At 40.0% G+C, this 22,810-nt stretch overlaps 1 protein-coding gene across 31 annotated transcripts in view; it reads right to left on the reverse strand.

The window, feature by feature from the left end:
- Nucleotides 1–22,810, reverse strand: part of MICAL3 (microtubule associated monooxygenase, calponin and LIM domain containing 3) — a 267,041-nt gene that overhangs the window by 110,822 nt on the left and 133,409 nt on the right. For 25 of the 31 annotated variants that reach the window (XR_013536785.1, XR_013536784.1, XR_013536782.1 and 22 more), the window contains exons 6-17: nucleotides 21,864–22,019; nucleotides 19,433–19,533; nucleotides 16,931–17,188; nucleotides 15,295–15,410; nucleotides 13,906–14,032; nucleotides 11,558–11,651; nucleotides 10,870–11,017; nucleotides 10,468–10,664; nucleotides 9,383–9,495; nucleotides 7,968–8,030; nucleotides 6,429–6,602; nucleotides 3,402–3,494 (exon numbers count right to left, since the gene is read on the reverse strand). Coding sequence is in view for 27 of the 31 variants with exons in the window: in XM_078376343.1 (XP_078232469.1) it covers nucleotides 3,402–3,494; nucleotides 6,429–6,602; nucleotides 7,968–8,030; nucleotides 9,383–9,495; nucleotides 10,468–10,664; nucleotides 10,870–11,017; nucleotides 11,558–11,651; nucleotides 13,906–14,032; nucleotides 15,295–15,410; nucleotides 16,931–17,188; nucleotides 19,433–19,533; nucleotides 21,864–22,019 (1,640 nt within the window). In the remaining 4 variants the exon portion in view is untranslated. The remainder of the gene's footprint in view (nucleotides 1–3,401; nucleotides 3,495–6,428; nucleotides 6,603–7,967; nucleotides 8,031–9,382; nucleotides 9,496–10,467; nucleotides 10,665–10,869; nucleotides 11,018–11,557; nucleotides 11,652–13,905; nucleotides 14,033–15,294; nucleotides 15,411–16,930; nucleotides 17,189–19,432; nucleotides 19,534–21,863; nucleotides 22,020–22,810) is intronic. The other 6 variants (XM_078376367.1, XM_078376366.1, XM_078376365.1 and 3 more) reach the window with 1 other exon arrangement.

Here is a 22,810-nt window from a genome sequence, read left to right on the forward strand (position 1 = left end):
AATATTAGCCACCATGGAGTATGAGAGCTGTAGTCCAAAATATATAGGGCCCTTTCCCATTCTCATTTCTAGCCAATGATATTCACAAGTACATTTCCTTTGATCCGGGAAGTATTCTGAAGCCACTGTAAATCATAACCATTAAATGTTTTATCCTCCATGAATCAGTCTAATACTCCTTTAAAGTAATCCAACTTGTTAGCCACTGCGTCTTGTGGTAGCACAATTAATAGTTTCTACTGCAAGACAAGCCATAATACATGCTCTTAATTTTTCTCTCTGTGCTGCTTACACTGAAATCTTGTCTCCTAAGTTTCCATTTCCTACCAAATTCTTGTTTGGATTTTTCTGCCAAATAAATCCAAAATAATTTTCCTTATTAAAGATTAACCTATAGCATCTGTAACTCCAGGCAATTCTAAGTGCTAGGAAAGAACAGAGGTATGTATGTTTTTTTGGAGTTATCTAACATATCTCTGCATGTTTGGAAGGATCCATAGGGCAAATGGGAGGGGAATTTCCCTCTCATCAGTACTCAAGTGAGAGTGTTTAATGAAACCCGCAAGTCGTATCTGGTAACCGCCAGTAAAATTAAGCAAGTCACAGGCTTTTCTTACAGCCTTCTAAAAACAGCAGCAATTGTGGACATTGTGAGTATTAAGTGAGCTCAGGCGCATGTATAATCTAACCCTCTTTTCCATAACCACGTAGGATCCATTTCTGAGTTCACAAAAATACAGCAGTAATATATGCCTTCATCAAGAGTTTAAACTGAAAGGACAGTCCATTTGAGAGAAACCAGGACGGCCAGTGTACTTCTGTTCCATTCTGACAGATGTTTCTGGTCATGTCAACTCAAAGAGAGGATTGGTTATTATGTGTTCCAGTGTCTTATGATATCTGACCAAACAGAAGTCCAGATTAATATGCTCTTAATCATATAGACAACACTGCCTTTGACCCAGCCCACCCCAAACTTTAAGCATTCAGCTTCTGGTTGCACAAGCCTCCCTCCACCCACCCTTCTCTTTCATACACATGCAGACACAGAGAGATGTAAATGCTATTAGTATGCAAATGAAGAATGATCTTGTTAGTTGCCTGGAACTACACAGAAGTCACATTCCTGTAGCTAGGATTTCCATCTCCCCCAATTGTGGCACAGCAGGAGAGAAGACTCTGATCTTATTAGTAATCCCAATTTTCATCAAAAGGGGAAAAGCCAGAGGTCATCAAAGTAAATATAACAAGAGCCAATTATTTTGCACAAGCATGCAAAGAAGTCATACAGATGTTTTACTGCCATCCCTGTGAGAACATAAAACTGTATAGAGTAATTATGGACATTTTCTATAGGAGGGATTATCCTGAAGAGGACACTTGCATAAAATGGTGGCCCTTCTGGCCTGCATACTGAAGAAGAAGGAAAAATGTAGAATGAACTCCTACAGTGGGTTCTTTCATTTAAAAAAAGGATTTCCTTACTTAAAGAATCTTTTTTCCTTCTGCACAATTCTGCTGTAGTACCAAGAAAATCACAGTGAACAGATATAGAAAACAGAGTTGGTTTTGCTTCTAAAAGCAAAAACAATGGTCAACCCACTTCACGGGTTAAAATGGCAATCTGCTATATATTGAGACATGAAATAAGGGCCCAGTTCATCAGATGTAGAAATCTGGGGCAGCTCAAAGGCCAGGCAGAGAGCAAAAGCATATCTTGCCACATAGTCTACTGCAACACATAAGCAAATCAGTACAAGTGACTAGCAAATCTATCACGAAGAATTCTTACTTAATTGATAGCATGTAAAGAATGAATAGTGTATTGTCTCTGGTTGGCAGTCCTAAGAACAAAAGATTTTTCCACTTCTATTCTTCAACCTCACCTGCCGATGTTTTTCCTCAAGTAAAGGAATTAGAGGATGCTATGTTTCCACATGCTGGAACCTACTGGCCAAAGACACAGGAGAGTTCTGTGTGAAAGGATGGATGAGATTCTCAAACAAAAGTTTAGTAGGATAATATTCTGGTGGTGTTGTTTTTTACAGACTATAATCCTTTCCGTGTTATCCCTGGGACTATCTCTCTATTACTGTCCCACTGAAAAATCTGGAATCTTTCCAGATGGCCCATCCTATCCCAGGAATTTATTCTGGTGATCGTAACCAATCAAGTCAGCAAATTTTCCTTAGCACCACTCTCTTCACAAAGGACAATAGAATGGAGAGTAAGATAAGACACTGAAACATTTCTGCTTTGGCAGATGGGGTTCATATCCAGTACTATTTTCAGTTGATTGTATTCCTCACTGACACACTAGAATTTAGGCTGGACAAAACAAAACAAAACATCATCAACAACAAAATAATAAAACAAAAATGAATCTCATGTCCAGTGGTTATGTGAATCAGTCCTACAGTTACAATATTGTACGCCTTTAATTGGAAATACATACTTCTATTCAATATGCTGGCCTAAACATTCATAATTCTGTTGCTGTACAAATCTATTATTTTAACTATGAGCCAGAAAGAAATCCATGATATATATGTCTTTTGAAAAACCTATTTTCCTGAAAATTGATTCCATGGTTCTGGATACTACACCCAGCACATGATTCCAAATACCTGAGCCACCTGAGATAGATTTGCATTGCTACATTCAAAAGTATCAGAGCAGCCCAGATAAACCTCACCGACTATTTCCCACTTTGGATAGAATGGGATGAAAGTACATGCCTTCTAGTCCAATAGGTGCCACTGAAACTAACTTTACCTTGTTGAATGTGTTATGGAACTGGATGGGTGGAATGACACTAACGACTATATGCTTGTCAAAGCATATCAAAGCTGTCAGGAATGTGAATTTGCTAAGGCCAAGTTCACATGATCAGCTACATATCAGGATGGTAATCTTTGTACATTTTATCCCCATTTCCACTTTTGTGTTAAGCATACAGAAGTGCAGAAATAATATTTAAGGAGTGTGATTTACTATTCTTTTCCTCTTTTATCACTTTGGGCATTCATATACTTGTCAACACAAAGAAGAAAATCTAAGAAAAGATATTCTAGGAAAGCTATTCTAATATATAACACAGAATTATTTTCACAGAAGAGTAATCCCATGGCTGGTCAAGGCACTGTTAATAAGATGTCTAAGTTCAACTTTATCAACAATTTATGTTCAAATGTTCACTTATCACCAAAGGCAGGGGGGGAATAAAAGATACTATAAACCCTTTAATACAAGCCACACCTGTTTCATAAAATGAAAGCTCTCTGTCATGTGCTTCTACACAGGAAAGCTGTAGATGTTTTGATATGAAAAAAGCAGAAGCCAAAAGGATGGTAATTTAGGTGGGGGTGCACATCACAGTCATTCACTCAGATTCATTTTACCTGTTTCCACTGAGGTACTGGGACAAGGCGCCCCTGCTCTCGTTGACGGTAGGCTGGATGGCTGAGAGCACGGTCTTGATAAGGCAGGGTAGACTGTTGCATGCAGGCCATAAGGTAAGCAGGACGGAGGCCACAATGGGCATTAACATAAACGGCGAAACAAAAACTCACAGAGACCCACAAGTGGATGGGGGGGATAGATGTTGGGCAGGGTGGTCGGCAGACAAACATTCAGGAGGAGGGGGGAAATGGAGTAAGGAAAAATTAGTTGACAAATAAAATATAAAATTGTGCAAAAATAGAAAAAAAATAATGAGCCAAAAAAAGATGAAAATGTAGACAGCCATGAAAGAAGGCCATCTATTACCTATTGTTTCAACTGCTTATTTTAATAAGTTTGGATTGAAACAGAAACGAGGTTTCAGCTACTTGAAGGAATAGCATTTCTAGAATTATCTCCAGAACAATCACAAGAGGAAAGAATTTCATTAGTTCTAAAAATGGGATGGATACAGAACTAGAATCTTGCATTTTACTGACTTCAGGAACAATTTGTTCCATTGGGCTTTTATTTGCTTTGCATTCTTCATCCGGTAGCACTTAAGATGGATTAAATTGGAGAGGGATATAGAGGCAGCACCCACATTAAAAGGCTATGCGTACTCTGCCTGATAGCTCCTCGGCTTTTGTTTCACTCCCACACTCATTTAACCTGTTTGGAGATATCAAGTCCTTGGCATGAGCTGCTTGTCTCAGCAACACTGACTTAAGTCCATCTATTCTTGCCATAATGACATTGCTATCTAGGCCATGCTTTGCAAAAGATGCTGCTTTGTACCGCAGCACCAAAATCCCTAGGCCGCCATCACCATTAGGATTCTGAGGAATGCAATCCAAAAAAGTAAGTCTTCTACGCTCTGATTTCAGTTTCACTTATGTCTGTCATTCTGCTTAAAGGCTATGATAAAAAGTTTTGTGTATGTGTTGATGAACACAAATATATCTCCACTGTGCAGAAGCAAGCAAAATTACCCAGATACCCAAATAATGACAACTCAGTTTCCAGTAGCTTCTACTGCACACGTACCTCGCCCCCTGGACAAAAAGCTGATTACATATGGATTGATCCAGAGGAAAAACAATGAAAAATCTTCTTTCCTAAACTCAGCAAGGGAAGTTGACCAAGGATTAGCTAAATGGCACTACAGCATGGATTACTTTACAAATGACTTGTTTAAAGTACACATGACTCATATAATTGCAATCCTTCAGGATGGAGGATGTGACAAGGCTTATGGGCGAATGAACGTGTTTCTATGAATGGGGGCCAACCTCAGATCTACAGCACTGAAGCCCCATTTGTTAAAAACCTGGCCAGCACAGCTAGTGGTGAAGGCTTAAGGTTGAGCACCACTAGAGGGACGTGGTGGCACTGCGGGTTAAACCGCAGAAGCCTCTGTGCTGCAAGGTCAGAAGACCAGCACTCCTAAGATCGAATCTACGTGACGGAGTGAGCTCCCGTCGCTTGTCCCAGTTCCTGCCCAGTTTGAAAGCATGCAAATGCAAGTAGATGAATAGGTACCACCATGGTGGGAAGGTAATGGCATTCGGTGTCTAGTAGTGCTGGCTACGTGATCACGGAAACTGTCTACGGACAAACGCTGGCTCTACAGCTTGGAAATGGGGATAAGCACCACCTCCTAGAGTTGGACACAACTGGACTAAATATCAAGGGGAACCTTTACCTTTACTAGAGCACCATGGCTCTACATGCTTAACTTATAAGAGGCATTTAAGACTTCATCAGAACCTTATTATTTTCCTGGTCAAAATCAAAATACCTCCAAGTTATTACAAGCCATCCCCAGCCATACTGCTTCTTACATCACTGGCCAAGGCCCACAATGCTTCCAATATTTTAAAAAAACTTTTAGTCTTTATTGCATTTAAATCAGAAATTATAAAAATAAGTAAATAATTATCACAATATTAGCACATAATCAAAATAACTATTTTTTTAAAAAGTTTTTCTTGGCTTTGTTTTCTCTTTTTAATTACTTCTCAGTTTCTTTCATTATCAATCCACGTAGGACTGATTTTCCTGCCTCCCAAACTGTTATTTTTGTCTCCTTGTTCATATTTTATTTAAAGTATTCCTTCAGTTCGAACCTCAACCATTCTAAAAATTTTTCCTCTTTTAGTAAGTTTTCATTCAGTCTCCATGAGTACTCTTTTCTTTCCTTTTTCATAACCAATCTTATAGGATTATGATCTACACGTGGCTTTGGTAGGATTTTTTACTTCTTGGGTCCAATTAATGAATGGTTTATTTGTTAGAATCAGATCAATTCTTGATAATGATTTACGTCTACCTGAAAAAAAAAAGTGTATTCTCTGGTATCTGCACGTTTTATTCTCCAAATATCCTCTAGTGTGAAAACATCCAACATGTCAAAAAAACTTTTTGGTAGTTTCCCCGGATTCTCTTTTATTTTATTTTCTGATTTCTGATCAGCTTTAGGGTTTATTACTCCATTCATATCCCCTGCTATATTCAATTCATCTTTTTCTAATTCTAGTAATTTTTGTGTTAATTTTCGAAAGAAATTTGCTTTTCCTTCTATTGGTTCATATACTGAAATTACATTTACTGTTTTTCCTTGTATTTGAATTTCTATATATCTTCCTTCCTCATCATTTAATATTTCTTTTGATAGACAGTGTTCTGACATATAGACAGCTACCCCTTGCTTCTTTTGAGATGGCTGAAGTATAGCATTTCCCTATTTTCCCATTCTTTAGATATTTTGCATCCTATTTTCTAATATGGACTTCTTGTAAGCAGATATTCTCGTTTCTTTTTGTTCCCAAGAAATGGAACACTTATTTTCATTTTTTTTGTAGAGTTCAGTCCCTGCACATTCCAAGTCAGAATCTTATTTGCTGTTTTTTTGCCATTTGAATTCTGGCTGCGCCTAATATGTATAAGCAATTTTTTGTCTCCAACAGTGAAAGAATTTTTAATACCTGTCTCCTGAAGCCTGTGGACTGCACAGGGGCATTCTCTTCAAATTTGGCTAGCAGCTGTGTTGCCATGGACTTCACTTTGTTCTGATTCCCAATGGTGGCATCAATTCTTCTCTCTGTCAGTGCGCTCACCAGAGTAGGCCTCTCCTCTCGGTAACTTCGAGAAGTGTCCTCCTAGAAAATTGATATAACAGATTCTTTCACGATATGCTTTCTTTAGGATTCAATTCTGATTTTGCACAGCTCTGATATTGAAAATGCGACTTCCTTTCTGCTGCTTTGCCTTACTCACTAATTACGCCCATCTACCTGCAAATTCCATTCAGCATTAATTTTAGCAGTGAAAAGCTGTAAACAAACAAGATGGAAGAGATCACAGTTCAGGGGCAGAGAATATGCTCTGCATGCAGCAGATCTCAGTTTCCACAAAAATATATATAAAAACAATAAATAATTTATTTTTTTATCATTAATTATTAATAAATACATTCCATCATCCAGCTGGAAAGATCAAGTTGTACATGGTGGAAAAGCCTGAGATTCTACAAGAACTCTGTATGTTTAATGAAAGTAAGTGGCAATCTGTCAGCCCACACGATCTGTCCACTGCTCCTATTCCTGCTAAGTAAAACATATGGAAGAGCAGAAATCCATCTCTCCAGTATTTAAAAATGTAATACTGTATCTGACCTACAAAACAATTGCTTGCACTTCAGAAAGCTGATCTGCCAAAGAGAAGAGTAAGCAAGAATTGTTCTTCTTGGTTTCCAATTGCATTCACATAGCGACTTTTTCTACAGCTTATTTTTGCTATAAGGAAGCATCTATTCTCATCTCTGAACTACCACACGTGCTCTTAAGTGGCAGTACCTCTTAAGAACACATTTACCTTCCTATCAATTCTTTGATGAAATTAAACCTGGCCAGTTTAGGCATCTGAAGTCACTGTGGTTGTCAGACTGGTTTTTCCAGAGGCTTAGAAAGGAATCTTGAGCAAGACTTCAGGATGTGGGATTTCTCTTCTGCTACAGACTTCAACATACCAACATACTACATACTTAAGGCCCTGTGTCCAGCTTGTGTCCGTCAAATTTCTGATCTTACTTGACAAGATTCCCAAACAATTAACACCATTTTAAGAATAATCAATTATGCAAATAAGGAGGACTGTTCTGCAAAGTCCAGGTGAAATCAAAGGAAAGGATAGCTTTGCGAAGAGAAGACACTGTTCTTTAGAAGCGAAACTTGTACGCTGTCTGCACTCTGCTTTTGTTTCTCTCACTGTAGTCTTCCAGCACTCCTTCTAGTGGATATGTTTTCGATCTTTAACTTTTGTAATAGAAAACTAAAACTTAAGAAGCTTAACTAAGAATTCTCATTATTTAGTGCAAGACACCAGACAGACTTTGCCCATTCTGACAACAGATGTTCCTAGATTACCCTGCATAAATTACATGGAGAGGCCATTGGAAAGATAGTGGAATAGTCAACATGTGATGGGGGGGATGCGACCACACAGTTGGAAAAAGTATTACTTACATCTTCTGACTGGCTTGTTTTCCTTCTCTTTCCTGCCCCATCCAAATCCTTCTCCTTTTTATCCTAAGCACAGAAAGAAAGACAAAAACCTTGAGCCTCCAATTTCTCATCTTATGGAGAAAAAAAATCTGCAACATGCTGAATTTTGATTAAAACTACTATCCAATCCTGATTTTCCATCCAAAGCATAATACAGTGGTGCCTCGCATAACGAGCGCACCGTTTAACGATGAATCTGCATAGCAATTTGTTTTTTGCTATCGTTTTTACGATCACATTGCAATGTTTAGATAGGCTAAACATCGCATTGCGATGATCGATAAGCGTTTCGCTTACCGTTCTTCACATTGCGATGTTTAGAAAACAGCTGATCAGCAGTTCCAAAATGGCCACCGGGTGCACAAAATGGCCGCCCACAGCATTTTCACATGCTGCCCTCGCTTACTGAGGCAGCAAAAATGGCGGCGCTATGGAGGATCTTCGCTCAACTGTGAGTTTTGTCCCCATAGGAACGCATTAAATGGAGTTTAATGCGTTCCTATGGGGTTTCCCCCCCTGCATAGCGATGTTTCCGGATAGCGACGTTAATCCTGGAACGGATTAACGTCGCTATGCGGGGCACCACTGTATGTATCTTTACTGTGGGGTGCACATGTGTAGCCATAAGCTTTCTGTTCAGTCTATGTATCACAATCACAAAGAACAACCCAATATTCCTGCATCTCATCCTTTCACTTGTGAACCAAGCCTGCATAGGGACTGGGATTAACCCTCTGCAATACACACCTGCTATTCCCCCAAAATTCATCTCGGTCTATAGCACAAGCACAGGCAACTCGCGACCCTCTAGTTATTGCTAGACTGCTACTCCCACCAGCTCGAGCCAGCATAGCCAATGGGAGTTGCAGTTCAATATCACATGGGGGGCACAATTTGCTATCGCACATGTTGATTAATTGCTTTTCGTCACTACAGTTAAGCGGGTATTTAAATACTCAGGGTTTTGTTTGTGTTTTTTTGCTCTATGCATACTTCAAACTGTGTATTTGAAGCACATCTTTCACACAACTACCTTTCAGGAATTTTTCTCACAGATTAACATATAAAATAAGTTATGTAAACAAAATTAACACAGATATGGTAATTATGTGGAGGACTAAGAAGCTTTAATGAGGTCCCGTTTCAACCAATCTACACGGCTGAAAAGCCAGACAAATGGAACACAGCAGCAGAAACTGTGGACATAGTTTCAAATGCTAATATTGAATATTCTCACTCTTTTGTAAATGCAAACTACTTCACCAAGTGATACATGCACAGGAACCTGTCTCTGTCTTTCCACTGCCATCACCAGACTACGACAATTTATGGATACACACTCCGGAAAAGCGATGTACCAGATCAGTTCTGCCTACCTTTGGTGTCCGTTTCCGGGAGATGCTCTGTCCCAATTTGCTGAAGAAAGAGATTGGAGATTTTGTACTAGCAATTAATGCAGCTTTTTCTTCTGCATTTAATTCCAGATTATCTGTGGGCAGAAAAAAAAATCATTAGAGACTTTGCAATATTGGCACTTTACAAAGAGTCTCCTCCCGAGTCCAGTTCTGAGCAGTATTTTGTCCTTCCTCTCTTCCCATGCCCATTTCCATTTGCTTAAACTTTCTGCTGCTAAGTGTCAAATTTAATCCTCCAGTTAATCTCTTTTCCACTTCAGGAGAAGATTTTCACTCCAACTGTGCAAGATCAATCAGGCCATTTTAGCTGCACTTCCTATTAAGCCAATCAATGGAAGTAAGCAGTGAAGATGCGAGAGAGTGCTGGGAAAATATTCAGCAACCAACTGTCCCAGCATTTGCTTTTAAACATCAAATGTCTTCCATCTGCGGTCCATTTCCTTTATAATGGGGATGGATGTAGCTTTCAAAAAATTTCATTTACAAGAACTTCCATCACTTCTCCTATTAAACACCCAAGTAGGAGATAGAGTAGTTACTCGAGCCACATTTTTGCTAACACAAAAACCATCTTCCCTTCATCTGATCAGGCTGGCCCACAGAGTCCCTTGAAGAGAAAGACTTAATCATTTGAACTGCAACATTGCTCATTTATCATATTATGAGCCATTATTGTCCTGTTTTGATATCAAACTTTGGAAGGAACTACTGTAGTCAGAACAGCGTTACATAGCTCAGCCATATGACAAAGTTATTGTTGTAATAAAAGCCATGGGTCAGTGACACATTCATGGGACTGTGGCAAAGTTATCCCACTCTTGTCACCGGTCCTGATACTGGCGCTAACATTTGCTACACTGATTTCAGGAGAAGAACAATCTCAATATGGACAGGTGAAAGTTGATTTAAGCTTCATTTAAAAGCCTCCCAGAGTGGTCGTAATTGACCAGATAGGCGGGATATAAATAGAATAAATAAAATAAAATCAATAAAATGACCACTGCAATCCTTACAGTTTCTAGCGGGCCATTTTACAGTCTCCTTACCGTTAGAAGGCAGTGAGTCCTTGAACATCTCATAGAACTGGGTGAGATACATGACCATGGACAGCTTGTCTGGTTCCCCAACCGATGCCATTTCTTTGCCAGTCATGATTGGAGAGATTCCAAACTCTTTCTCGGCAATGTCAAATGCCAGCTGATTATTCTTTTCTACGTTGTGTTCATCTAGAGAGTCAAAGTCTCTGGAATGTATAAAAGATCTTGCCTAAAAACGATGACAGGGGTATGTTGATTTCACCCATGAATCCTTGGAGAAGCTGTGGCCCCTATTTCCTATCCTCGACTAACAATACTATGATCACACCTTTCCTCATTTTGCCCCTCTCGCAACAAACTGAATAATCTAATATAGGATGACACTCCCTAGTTTCATCTTCAATGACTTACATGAGATCAGGGCGATATCGATGGATAATGGCGCACAGCGCTAAGCCACTCTTCCAAGACATTGTAAGATCTGTTACATTCACACCAGCATATCCGTCCGTCTGCCTCTGACACCAGCCCAGGAGTTTGCTAGATCGAGCCACCGATTCTGAAACAAATAAGTATTGTGATATTGTGAATACACAGCTGTTGATCCAATTTAGAAAGGGGCAGCTGCCTAGAGGTGTGGGGACCATATCTGCTCTATTTTCACAAATCCAATCTAAAACTTTAGAGGGCTGTGGTAGCTTTCTTGTCACTGCCATTTTTTTAAAAAGTCTATTTTGGGCTCAAAAAAGAGAGAAAAATAAACTTTCATTGGCCAATCAGGGCTGTATTTGGACCACATGCAGCCCACACAATTCTTACTACTGTTTATCACTGCCAACCATCAGGAAATAGCTTCCTCATACTACAAAAATCTAATATCATCATCTTCCTCCCCACAGTCCAAATGAAGCCTTTGGTGTGTTTGTAAATGATCAAATGGATCAAGTTTTGGCCTCTACACAGCTTTCAAAAATATTCATGCAGTACTGCTCAAATATGCCAGGCACCCTTAGAAAACCTCACCAGTGGGGAAATGGATAGAAGAAGAAGAAAAAAATAGAAAAGAGTGTTCAATAAACACGATGGAACTATAATTTACCATTTCGTGACAACTTTGGTGTCCTCGAGTTCACCATATTTTCTATTTCTAGGTGAATATCTTTCAAGTCTCCTGTATCATACAAATGGCGTACCTGTAGTAGATCAAAAAGGATAGACATATCACATCAAGTAAGAATATAAAAGGTAACCATTTGTTTAATGACTCAAGTGTGGGCAAACCATGTTAGGTACAGTAATATCTTGCTTAACGCTACCCTACTTAGCACAGTTTCATTATATCATGCTTTTCACCATCTTCTCAAGAGTCAATCAGTCACTCATTTTTTTTGCTGGGGCAAACTGCCCCTGCTTTCCACTTCTTTTCTCTCTCTCTCTCTCTCTCTATTTCTTCCTCCTCCTCCCTCAGCTCATATTCGCACATATTTTCCCAGACAGAAACACACATGGTATACAGATACACATATATGCATGTGGAAGCAGGCAGGCAAGCAAATGGTAAGTCAGTAGAGAGTTCTCCCACAGCCTCTCCTTACTCATCACCTCCTCATGCAGTAAAGGCAGCAAAGGCACCAAGTGCATGGGCAACTATGCAATCAAGTATAATGTTATAGTGACTCCATTTACCACTGTTTCAGTTAACACTCCATATTCTAGGAATATATCCTAACCGGGATATTACTGTACAGTCATGCCCCGCTTAACGATTATCCCATATAATGACGAATCTGCTTCACGACGATGTTTTTGCGATGTTTTAATGGGTTTTTTTCGCTTTGCGACGATCGGTTCCCTGCTTCGGGAACCAATTCTTCACATTATGACAATCAAAACAGCTGATAGGCGGGTTTTGAAAATGGCCACCAGCTGCTCAAAATGGCCCCCTGCTGTTTTCTAGGCACCGAAAATGGCCGCCATATGGAGGATCTTCGCTGGACGAGCAGGTATTCAGCCCATTGGAATCCGCATTGAACGGTTTTCAATGCATTTCAATGGGCTTTTTTATTTCACTTGACGATGTTTTCGCTCTACAGCGATTTCACTGGAACGAATTAACATCGTCAAGCGGGGCACCACTGTATTTGCATATGGTACTCAAACTGCATCATAGCAGCAGATAGGATGACTGTGATATTGCTAATTACTCCTGTTGAGAATCAACACCATGTTCTGCTTAGAATGTCAAGGTCTGCACCTCAGGCATTTTATGCTCTGTTGTCTAACTGCTTACTACATTTTCTCTCTCTAAACTCAAATACTTTGGTCAGCAGAGAGACCTAAGGCTAAAACCAATTAATAGTCCCAACTGGAGTAGACCCATTGAATCAATTCAACTTACATAAGTGCTGACTTAACAAGTCTCATTTATTCAATGGGTCTGATCTAGTTGGGACTAATAACTGACTTTAGCCTTTAGCATCCATTTACTAAAAGAGATGCAGAACTGCAAACTCTGCAATAATCTGCTAGCCACCAAAAATACCAAGATGGGAAGTAGACAGTATTTCAGGGAGCTTAGATCCTAAGAAAAAAAATTCTACACCATACTCAAAAATTCATTTCCATCCCAATTTGATGTCTGCCCTCATCAACTAGAAATCATTGGACAAAATGGAAGGATACAAATATAGCACACTCTATTATTTATAATATACTCAAGCATTATTTAACACCCTTGCTGGAATTCAGCACTTCTCTTTTGAGATAAGGTTTGGGTTGATTCTGTCCTGTGCTTGTGGTTAGCAGATTACATTGTTTTATTGTGGCATCCTGATATTATTTAACAATAGTTTTACATTTTATTCTGTTCTGAATGTAGAAAAAGTAGTACATAAATGTCTAAAATAATTTAATTATACTGTACATACATTGCAAAATTATGAAAACTTGGTGCAAGAATTAGGAGAAGCCAATTTAACTTATGTGCTGCATCAACATACGTTAGTTTTAATCTCAAGTGATCTGGAACACCAATAGTTGTAGGTACAACACTTTTGTCTTTCCTTCTTCGCATAATTATCTATTTTACTTCATTTGCACATGGTGTCATTCAACCCACCTCTCTCTGATTTGTTTGGCATACTTTGTTCATAGCTTCTGAGCTACTAGCTTTTCATCAATACCATATAACTGTGCAGTTGTTCACATGCAAACACAACTCTGCCTAGCCAGAGTTCTACACACTACCATCCCATATTTCCGATTTCTAACTTGACTCATTCTATTTTTGCAATGTCTATCCATCCAAAACCACGACACCTCTACTTTTGCAGCAATCTGTCCCAAATCTGTTCTAAGATAGAGAAAATAGATAACCAGAGATGAAAACACTTTAAGGATTCGTATTAAATGAAGTATTGCAGAAAAGCTCAGGATTGAAGTAATTACCTGACTTGGCCGCAGGAAGTTGACACTGATATTTGGATACCGCGTGGCGGGATCGATGCTATACTGGCTGAAATTTTTGCTCACATTCTCTGGGGTGGTCTGCGGCAGCAACCTGTAGATACTCTCTCTAGGGGGGAAAAGAGGCATTGAAATTCCTTGTATTTCGTAAACAGAGATCTTCCAGTTTTCATTATATAAAAGATTTGGCAGAGCCAGTCTGATATGTAACTCCTGTCAACATACATTCCCTCCTACCTCCAATACATATACAGTATTCCCATATCTAAGATTCATTTTCTTATAAGCCAGTCTGATATCTGTTCAAGTGGTCCGAGACAGGTTCCCAAGTGTATCAAAATACACTCAAGGATATGGTCACTGCATATGAAGGGAAACATTAGCAGCACGGTTAAAGATTTCTGTCCTGTTCATTTAGCCAAATTAGAAGGAAGTGCAAGGAGTTAATAGGGACTGAAGGTCAAGAAGGCAATATGGGTCACCTCTAACCTCCATAGAAAGAAGGAGCTAAAACAGCTGATGTTCATTAACAGAGTCTAAACAGAAAAGAACCCCACATCAAAAGGTTACCTCTCTTCTTTTATAAGCCTGGTGACTCATTCTATCATTAGTGACTGAAGCTCATATCTCATGTTCTACTTCTTCACAGTCTATGGCAATTGCTGATCATAGTTTAATTGCTGAAGTTATAAAACATGCATGCTGCATTGCCATCATATAACTTTTATGGCACAGCAATTAATTACAGTAAATGTATTGGTTTAACTACAGATCTGAGTTTGTTTGTGGACCAACACGGCTATGTTTATTTTTTCTTAATAATTTTCTCCCCCCCCCCCCCAAATCTTATATATTTGAAGGCATTCTTGCATTTAACTAACGTTATTTAGGCTTCAAGCGATCCCTTACGAGCTAGCTGGCTAGGCCCAGAAGCAGAAAATTAACTTTTTACTTTCAACAAAAAGCAAAAACATATCTCCTATTAAGGAGTAAGGTAATAGCTGCCAGCTATATTTTGATTTGTCTAAGGAGGGAATAGGCAACTGTGATTCTCCAGATCTCTTCAAAGAGGAGTCCGAGATTCAACAACATTTGAATGATCAGTTTCTCCAATCTTGGCCTAACACACGATAAAGGCCGTACCTTGTATTTTATTTAATCCCCTTAAGCCACTCTGTGTTCCTTGTAGAATGGGATGAAAAGCCTCTAAATTATTATTAGAATATTTTTAGTAGGCTGATCTTTCTGCACACATAAAACCTTGGTGAAATTGTACAAAATTAGTAAATAAACAACAGGAGCTACTGGGCAAAATTTCCGCACCTCCTTATAATCTGGAGTCAAAAGACATACACAAAGCCATTTCATTACCTTTCTGCAAGAACCTCCAAAGGGCTCGCTCCCAACGACCAGCTTCGTACCATCCAAGCAGAGTCCATGGCAGCAAGAAAGCCCCTGGCTATTCCAGTTCCCATTGGCCAGAATGGCTGGAAGCAACCATAGAAGGGATCAATGGAAGGCGGGGGGGGGGGGGGGGGAAGAAAAGAAAGGAATAACCTTTATGGGAATACAGAAGAAGTTGATATATTGAAAGACTGTGCCCCCAAAAGACCAGCATCTAATGCAACGGTACGGAGATTTCCATGTTCACCTATTCCCTAAGCTTCTAGAATAGCTTCCTGAAGCAAAATGTTTAATTAAAATCAGCTACAGACTACTAACAGTTGTTTTATGCCCAATACAGGCTCTATAAAAGGAAGCATCTTTTCATTCTCCTGTTGAAGGAAGTAAAAGAAAGAAAGAAAGCTTCTTTGTAATCTGCCATTGTTTTTCAGATACTTTACTTTTTTTTACTTTATTTGGACTTATACCCCACTCCTCTAAACAAAGTCTACTCGGGGCAGCTTACATAAGTGATAAAATACAATAAAATAACATAACATACATAATGATAAAAACCCACTAACTGATGCATACATACATTATCAAGACGGGAAAATTGACAAACAAAGATCAATTAATTGACTGGAGGGAACGCCTGCCTAAAGACCCAAGTTTTTAAATGGCTTTTAAAAACACCCAGCAAGGGAAACAGGCGGATTTCCGTTGGGAGAGTGTTCCACAGCTGAGGAGCCACTGCCGAGAAGGCCCGGTTTCTTGTTCTTTCCTTCCGGACCTCTCTCGGCATAAGGGCCCTCAGCTGTCCCTGCTGGCTTTGTTGAGTAATTGGGGTAGACCTGGGTGGGAGAAGGCGATCAGCCAGGTATCGCGGTCCCAAACCATTTAGGGCTTTATACGTCATCATTAATACTTTGAAATCAATGCAGAAACATATGGGCAACCAATGCAAAGCAGCCAGGGTGGGGAAGATATGCTAATACATTTCCTCACCCCACTGGCTGCTGCATTTTGCACCATTTGAAGTTTCCACATCAATCCCAAAGGCAGCCCCACGTAGAGTGTGTTACAATGGTCTAATCTCAAGATTACGAGAGCATGGACAAGAGTAGTGAGGGCCCCCTCCATCAAGATGTGGTCACAGCTGGGCAATCCGCCATAGGTGAAAATAGGCGGAACGGACCACGGACGCTACCTGGGTTTCCATGGTAAGCGCTGGGTCCAGATGTATCCCCAAGCTGCGAACTCTTTGCGGTGAGGGTCAACCCCCAAAAGAAAGGGAGTCACCCAAACCACTGATGGAAGGACCATCCACCCTCAAGATCTACATTCCTAAAAGCCACGTCTTCAATACACATGCAATAGTGGTGCCTTGCTAGACGATGATAATCCGCAAATATAAGAGCTGCAACAGTATTCAACTACCAGCCCCACATGCAGAAAAATGCATTGTAATGTTCACTTGGCATGAAATGCCACATGTATGACTGAAGACTTCAATAATAATAATACCAAATCAGTCATTACTGTGCAGCCTCACAGTGGAATATAATTGTAAAGGCATAAAAACATGGAAGAGTTAAAAGTGTAAGTCATGAAAAGGACAAACCTCTAGCAAACTATCTCCCACCAATGCCACGAGCAACTGGTGGCCGTTCACTTCCCGAACCATGGCCGCATTCTCTGAGGCATACATGCATGTGAAGTCAAACATGGCCACATCAGGTTGCCCATAGTGGTTAATGGCGAAGTCCAGCGATGGCAGCTGCTGATTAGTTGAAAAATCAGCTGCTTCCCTGGCATAGTTGAGCAGAGCCTCCTGATCTACATTCTCCCGAGAAAGCAGTAGTTCCGTGTCTGTGTAGTCCTGTCAGGTAAGAAAACAAGATCATTTACGACCCTGTGAAATCATCTGAAATACACAAGGCATGCCCAACTGATGAAGTTAAGCAGGCCTCAGAAGCAGTCTAGATGGGAAAACATTTAGGAGCCATTTCTAAGCTATTATAAGCTCCACAGCAGAAATAGGGCATAAGAGAGTTTGGATAAGAATTGTCCAGGTGAATGTAGATCAGAACTTGGTATAATTATTTTTTCACAGTAGCATACCTAGAATTCCCCTTATCATAGTCATAGAGTTTCAGTCCAGAAAACCAACTCTTCCAAGATCTGGTGGGAATGCACTTCTGCAGCATACAATATTGATATGCAAGGTAAAATCAGGCATTGAGTCCAACTGATTATCTTCCATGCTAACTGCCTAGAGTGGTCGCAAGTCTAGATAGCGGGATATAATTCAAATGAATGAATGAATGAAATAAAATAACATTTCCCACTATGGGTCAGAACACTTCCTATGACTTCAACAGTACCTCTTATTCATATTACTTAGAAAACTGTCCGAGCAACACGGTGATTTACTCTGACTTACTCCTTATATCTCATATTATGTTTTTTATCTTTGAATTTTTGGGTCCATGACCGTATAATAAAACTTAACTAACACAGTGATGGGGATATACATGTGGCAGAAAAGAAAAAAAATTCCCCTGCAGCTGCACTTTATATATCTTTTTTTTTTGTTTCACGGGAAATGATTCAACCTACAATGCAGCAGAGCCCATTTACCGAGACTCTTCAGTGACATAGTGGTGAAACAGACATGATGCATACACCATCTACTGCCACTAAGACCTAAGCTGTACTTCTTTTCAAAACAGCTGTACTTCTCTTTCAAAGGTATTAGAAAGGGACCACATCTTAGTGGTAGAGGGCTGGAACCTCCACATAGGGCCACAAAATAAACCTATCTGAAAGCATGCACAGCCAGTGTAGACAACAAAAATCGAGACAGGTCAAAGGCCTGATCCTATTTAAGGCAGTTTTCCATGTTCCTGTGTCACTCTTATGGGAGTTTTAGATACAGGTGCAACTAGCTCCTGTTTAGAGCAACAACGTCTGGACGATTTAATTTTCCAAAATCTTCTAGTTTCATGATCTGGCTGCTGCAGATCTCTCTTTGCTTCAACGTAATACTGTATTAAACAGTAAACTCTGTCTGAGTTGAATACAATCCCAAAACACTAACGTCAAAGCCAAGAACAAGTCAGCCTAACAGTCTGCATTACAGCAATATAATGATAGAACTAGGACAGCCTCATAAGCACATTTATTTATCTAAATATTTTGAAATATTCATTCTTCCATCCTTCCTCATCATGAAAACAGGGCAGCTAAAAACCACCGCCTGAAAAAGTAAACCACAAACACATCAGGCGGCATGAAATCCAAACCAGATGACACTTCTTTCCTAGTGGAGATGTAAAGTTTTATGGAGGAAAACTGTGTATGGGGGCAGTTGTCCACTCGCCTTTGTTTCTCACCTCGTTCTCTTTACTGTTGCCATAAATCACCAGCCATTCAGCTTGCATATATGGCTTTCCACGGAAGAGAAAACTCTCCCCGCAGAAGCAAAAAAAAAAGTTCATTATACTCTAACTTAATTTCTTCAGGGCTGCCAGAGTCCAAATACTATGAGTCCAGGCTTCAAAGCACACAGACCTCCTGAACTACCCGTCCCTGATGAATAAGGATGTCAGATACCAATGGGCAAATACAGAAATGACCACACCTGCCAGTGTGGTATTACTGTTGGTGTAGAACTAGCACTTATGAGCCATGAAACTCACTGGATGACATTGGTCCTCTCATACTTTCACTCAACCTGACAGGATTATTTTAAGGAGACAGCTGTGTGCGCCACTGTGCACTTGTTTCCGGGGGAAACCAATTATTGAAGCAAAAAGAGATACATAAATAATTGTAGCACCACCAAAACAATGAATTCAGGATCCCAGTGATCAAAACTGAATGCTGAAAAAAGTATTAAATGAATTGGGATGCATTGCTCTTGACCTTACACTTCCTCTCCCAACAAATATCAGAAGTATTACATGACATAGAGAATTAGAACATATTCTTCTTGACCTTACAACTCATCTCTCAATAAATACAGAAACCAAGGCCCACACAACTAGTCAGCTGATACTACAAGTTCTTGCCCTTTTTTAAAATGAATCTAAGACCTTCGTTCAGCAGATGCCACACTCACATGTAATATTACTCCTTTATCCAGTAAGCTCTGCTTTTTGGCGGTCATGACAAAATAGTGGGTGTCATCTTTGTAGTAGACAATATTCTCCAGATCAATGCCTAAATTGGAAGCAAGGAAAACACAAAAGAGTATAAACTACCTCTGTTACAAAGAGAAGAACATAAGGGAACAAAATGAGCTAGAAAACTCTGTTCACCACCACTACCAATAGTGCTGTAACATACTGATAATATATAACAACAAGAATTATCTGCCCTCAGTTCAACCCAGAGTTTTCTAAATATAAGTTACTCAGAAGTGGTTAATCAGCCCCTCCTTCTGGTGGCAGTCTAGGACTGTGCAGTTGCCCAAGGCCACACTAGTTAACAGCGCATGTAACCCCATCAGCCATTCATGCTTTGGGTAATCTCATCTGGCCTTTCTCTTACAATGCACAGTGGGGTTTAAACAGTCTACCCTGGCTCCACAGCAAAGCATTCCAACCAACTCTACTATACCAGTTCTATAGATATATGGGAGAGAGAGGGAGAAAGAAATACAGATCATGGTTATTGTGGGTTTTTCGGGCTCTTTGGCCATGTTCTGAAGGTTGTTCTTCCTAACGTTTCGCCATTCTCTGTGGCCGGCATCTTCAGAGGACAGCAAATTTGCTGTCCTCTGAAGATGCCGGCCACAGAGACTGGCGAAACGTTAGGAAGAACAACCTTCAGAACATGGCCAAAGAGCCCGAAAAACCCACAACAACCATTAGATCCCGGCCGTGAAAGCCTTCGCGAATACATTAAATACAGATCAATTTAGCCATTCTGTTCTCCTTGTTCTAAAGATAATTCAAAATAAAGCTCACAAGGTCTAACTATCCAAAGATGGAGTTTAAGGATACTACAACAGTGGACATGATTCCAGAAGCCACAGGGAAGGAGATGCAATTCACAGAGGATCAGGTTGCCACGTATATAAAGGCGTCTTTATTTCAAGTCCACAACAAAACAGCATTAAAAAGTACAGCAAGAGATAAAGGGATGTTAAGCTCTGGCCTCCTATTAAACAGCTGGACCAATCCTTGAATTCTGATCATATTACTGAGTGAGCTCTGGTGATGACCTTTTGTAGGAAATCTTCTAAATTAGGATTAAGATTCAGAGAAATCTTAACAATTAAGGATGGATTCAAGAGGAAAATAGTTGGTGCACTCATGAGGTAGCACAATGCCACAGAAGAACTTTATTTCTAAGTAAGAGTGCTTTGTTGTTGTTTTGTCGTTAAGTCATGTCCAACTCTTCGTGACCCCATGGACCAGAGCATGCCAGGCCCTTCTCTCTTCCACTGCCTCTCAGAGTTGGGTCAAATTCATGTTGGTAGCTTCAATGACACTGTCCAACCATATCGTCCTCTGTCGTCCCCTTCTCCTCTTGCCTTCACACTTTCCCAACATCAGGGTCTTTTCCAGGGAGTCTTCTCTTCTCATCAGATGGCCAAAGTATTGGAGCCTCAGCTTCAGGATCTGTCCTTCCAGTGAGCACTCAAGGTTGATTTCTTTCAAAATGGGTAGGTTTGTTGTCCTTGCAGTCCAGGGGACTCTCAAGAGTCTCCTCCAGCATCATCAGTGCTTAGGACTGATTTAAATACTCACACTTTGTATTCAAGTGGCGCCCCTGAGCAGGACCACCAAATATGATAGCCAATCACAGTGAGTAACAGGATGAGGTATCTAACTCTGCAGCAGTACACTGGCCTAACTCCCTTTCAAAGAGATCCTGTGAATAAACACCATCCTAGTACTTCAGTTCTCTGTGAAGCATCTAGTTCAATTTTATGCACAATTTTAGAGGAATCAAGAATGCTATAGAACCATCTTTACCATTGGCTGCACACTAGACATGTTGGCTTCTAATTCCCAGCAGCAATCCCCAGAGACCGGGATTTGAGGAGAATATCTGAAGTATTCCACCAATTTAGTTATTTGTGATGCCATGTTTAGGGACACACAAATGACATACTTCCCAGAGGCTGAGCAATTACTTGTGCAGTTGCAGTGAGCAGGAAACGCGGTACTGTGTAATGAATTTCAATATCAGAAAGGGAGACATTGCAAAGACAGAAGCAATCTCATCGTTTGGGCACAGTTAAGTAGAAGACTGATTTATGGTCACAAATAGAAGATTCCCATGAGAATAACTCACTATGAAAAGAAACAATAGAAAGCTGTTGCTGTTCCATCCTCTAACTACATGCAGGCTATGGGGACACGCTATGTGCCCCAGAAACATCGCTATCAAAACAATTTGGAGTGTTGCCTGTGACCACAAGAACTCTCAACTTCCACTAGAAGCCATCTTTAAGTAGTACAAGAAAATCATGAGAGGAGGAGACACCAATGTTGCAGGCAGATGAGCCATGTTTTCATCCATGGACCACTTTCACCAACCTGTAGCTTCTCGCAGATCCTGGAAAAATTTCTGGTTAAATATGAAGGCCACACCACTGATCTCTTCAACTTTGGCTTCCGCTGTCGTATTGCGGTTGATGAAGTTTGCTGTGATGGCAATAGCCAGCTTGCCACGAAACTCTTTTCGGCGAAAACCTACAGAACAGATATCACATTTATGCCAATAAACCTTAGGTTCAGCCAGATAAGAGGGCTCATTAAAAATATTTAAAGGGTCAGGAGGCTCAAATGCTAAAAGAGGTCTGGGGGAACAACCATTATTTTAAAAGGGGAGGAGAAAAAACTGATCAGAACATGAGACACAGGGCTTTATTCTGTCACAACAAACAAAAACAGCACTACCACATTTAATTACTTCCATCTCGTACCCTGCCAATTCCTTATGAAAATGTGGCACCATCCAGATTTTGAATTTTATGAATTTGATTTTTAATTCTTAACTGCCCAGTACTGTACAGTGCATCACAAGTATTGGACTGTATATAAATCAATAAAATTAAAAAAGCAATCAATTTAAAAAGATTAATGCTGCTTCTGAACAACCCATTTCTATCTGTATGACAGAATTAACAATCTACTTCTGGTATACACTATAAGATGAGGCAGATAGATTTATTTCACTAAGTGCATAAGAAAACAGGGATGAATATTCTCCTTTCACATGACAGTCATTTGCTTAGTGCAATTCCTTAAATCCTCTCCTGCAATTACCGTACCTTTGTCCTAAAAACTATGGCTGAATAGAGAAAGGAGTGTGAAATGGAAATTTATGACCGCATGCATTATTGTGACAGACAGTGTGTTGGGCATGTACAGTATCTGCCCACATAACAAGTAGAGTTTTTCCACTTCTGTTCTTCACTGGATCTTTGGACTAGGTGGTAATGTGTAATAAAATTCTCCTCTTCGCATGGGTAGGGAGGAAA

Source organism: Pogona vitticeps, chromosome 5 (genome assembly GCF_051106095.1).
Source record: "Pogona vitticeps strain Pit_001003342236 chromosome 5, PviZW2.1, whole genome shotgun sequence".
Taxonomy (NCBI): domain Eukaryota; kingdom Metazoa; phylum Chordata; class Lepidosauria; order Squamata; family Agamidae; genus Pogona; species Pogona vitticeps.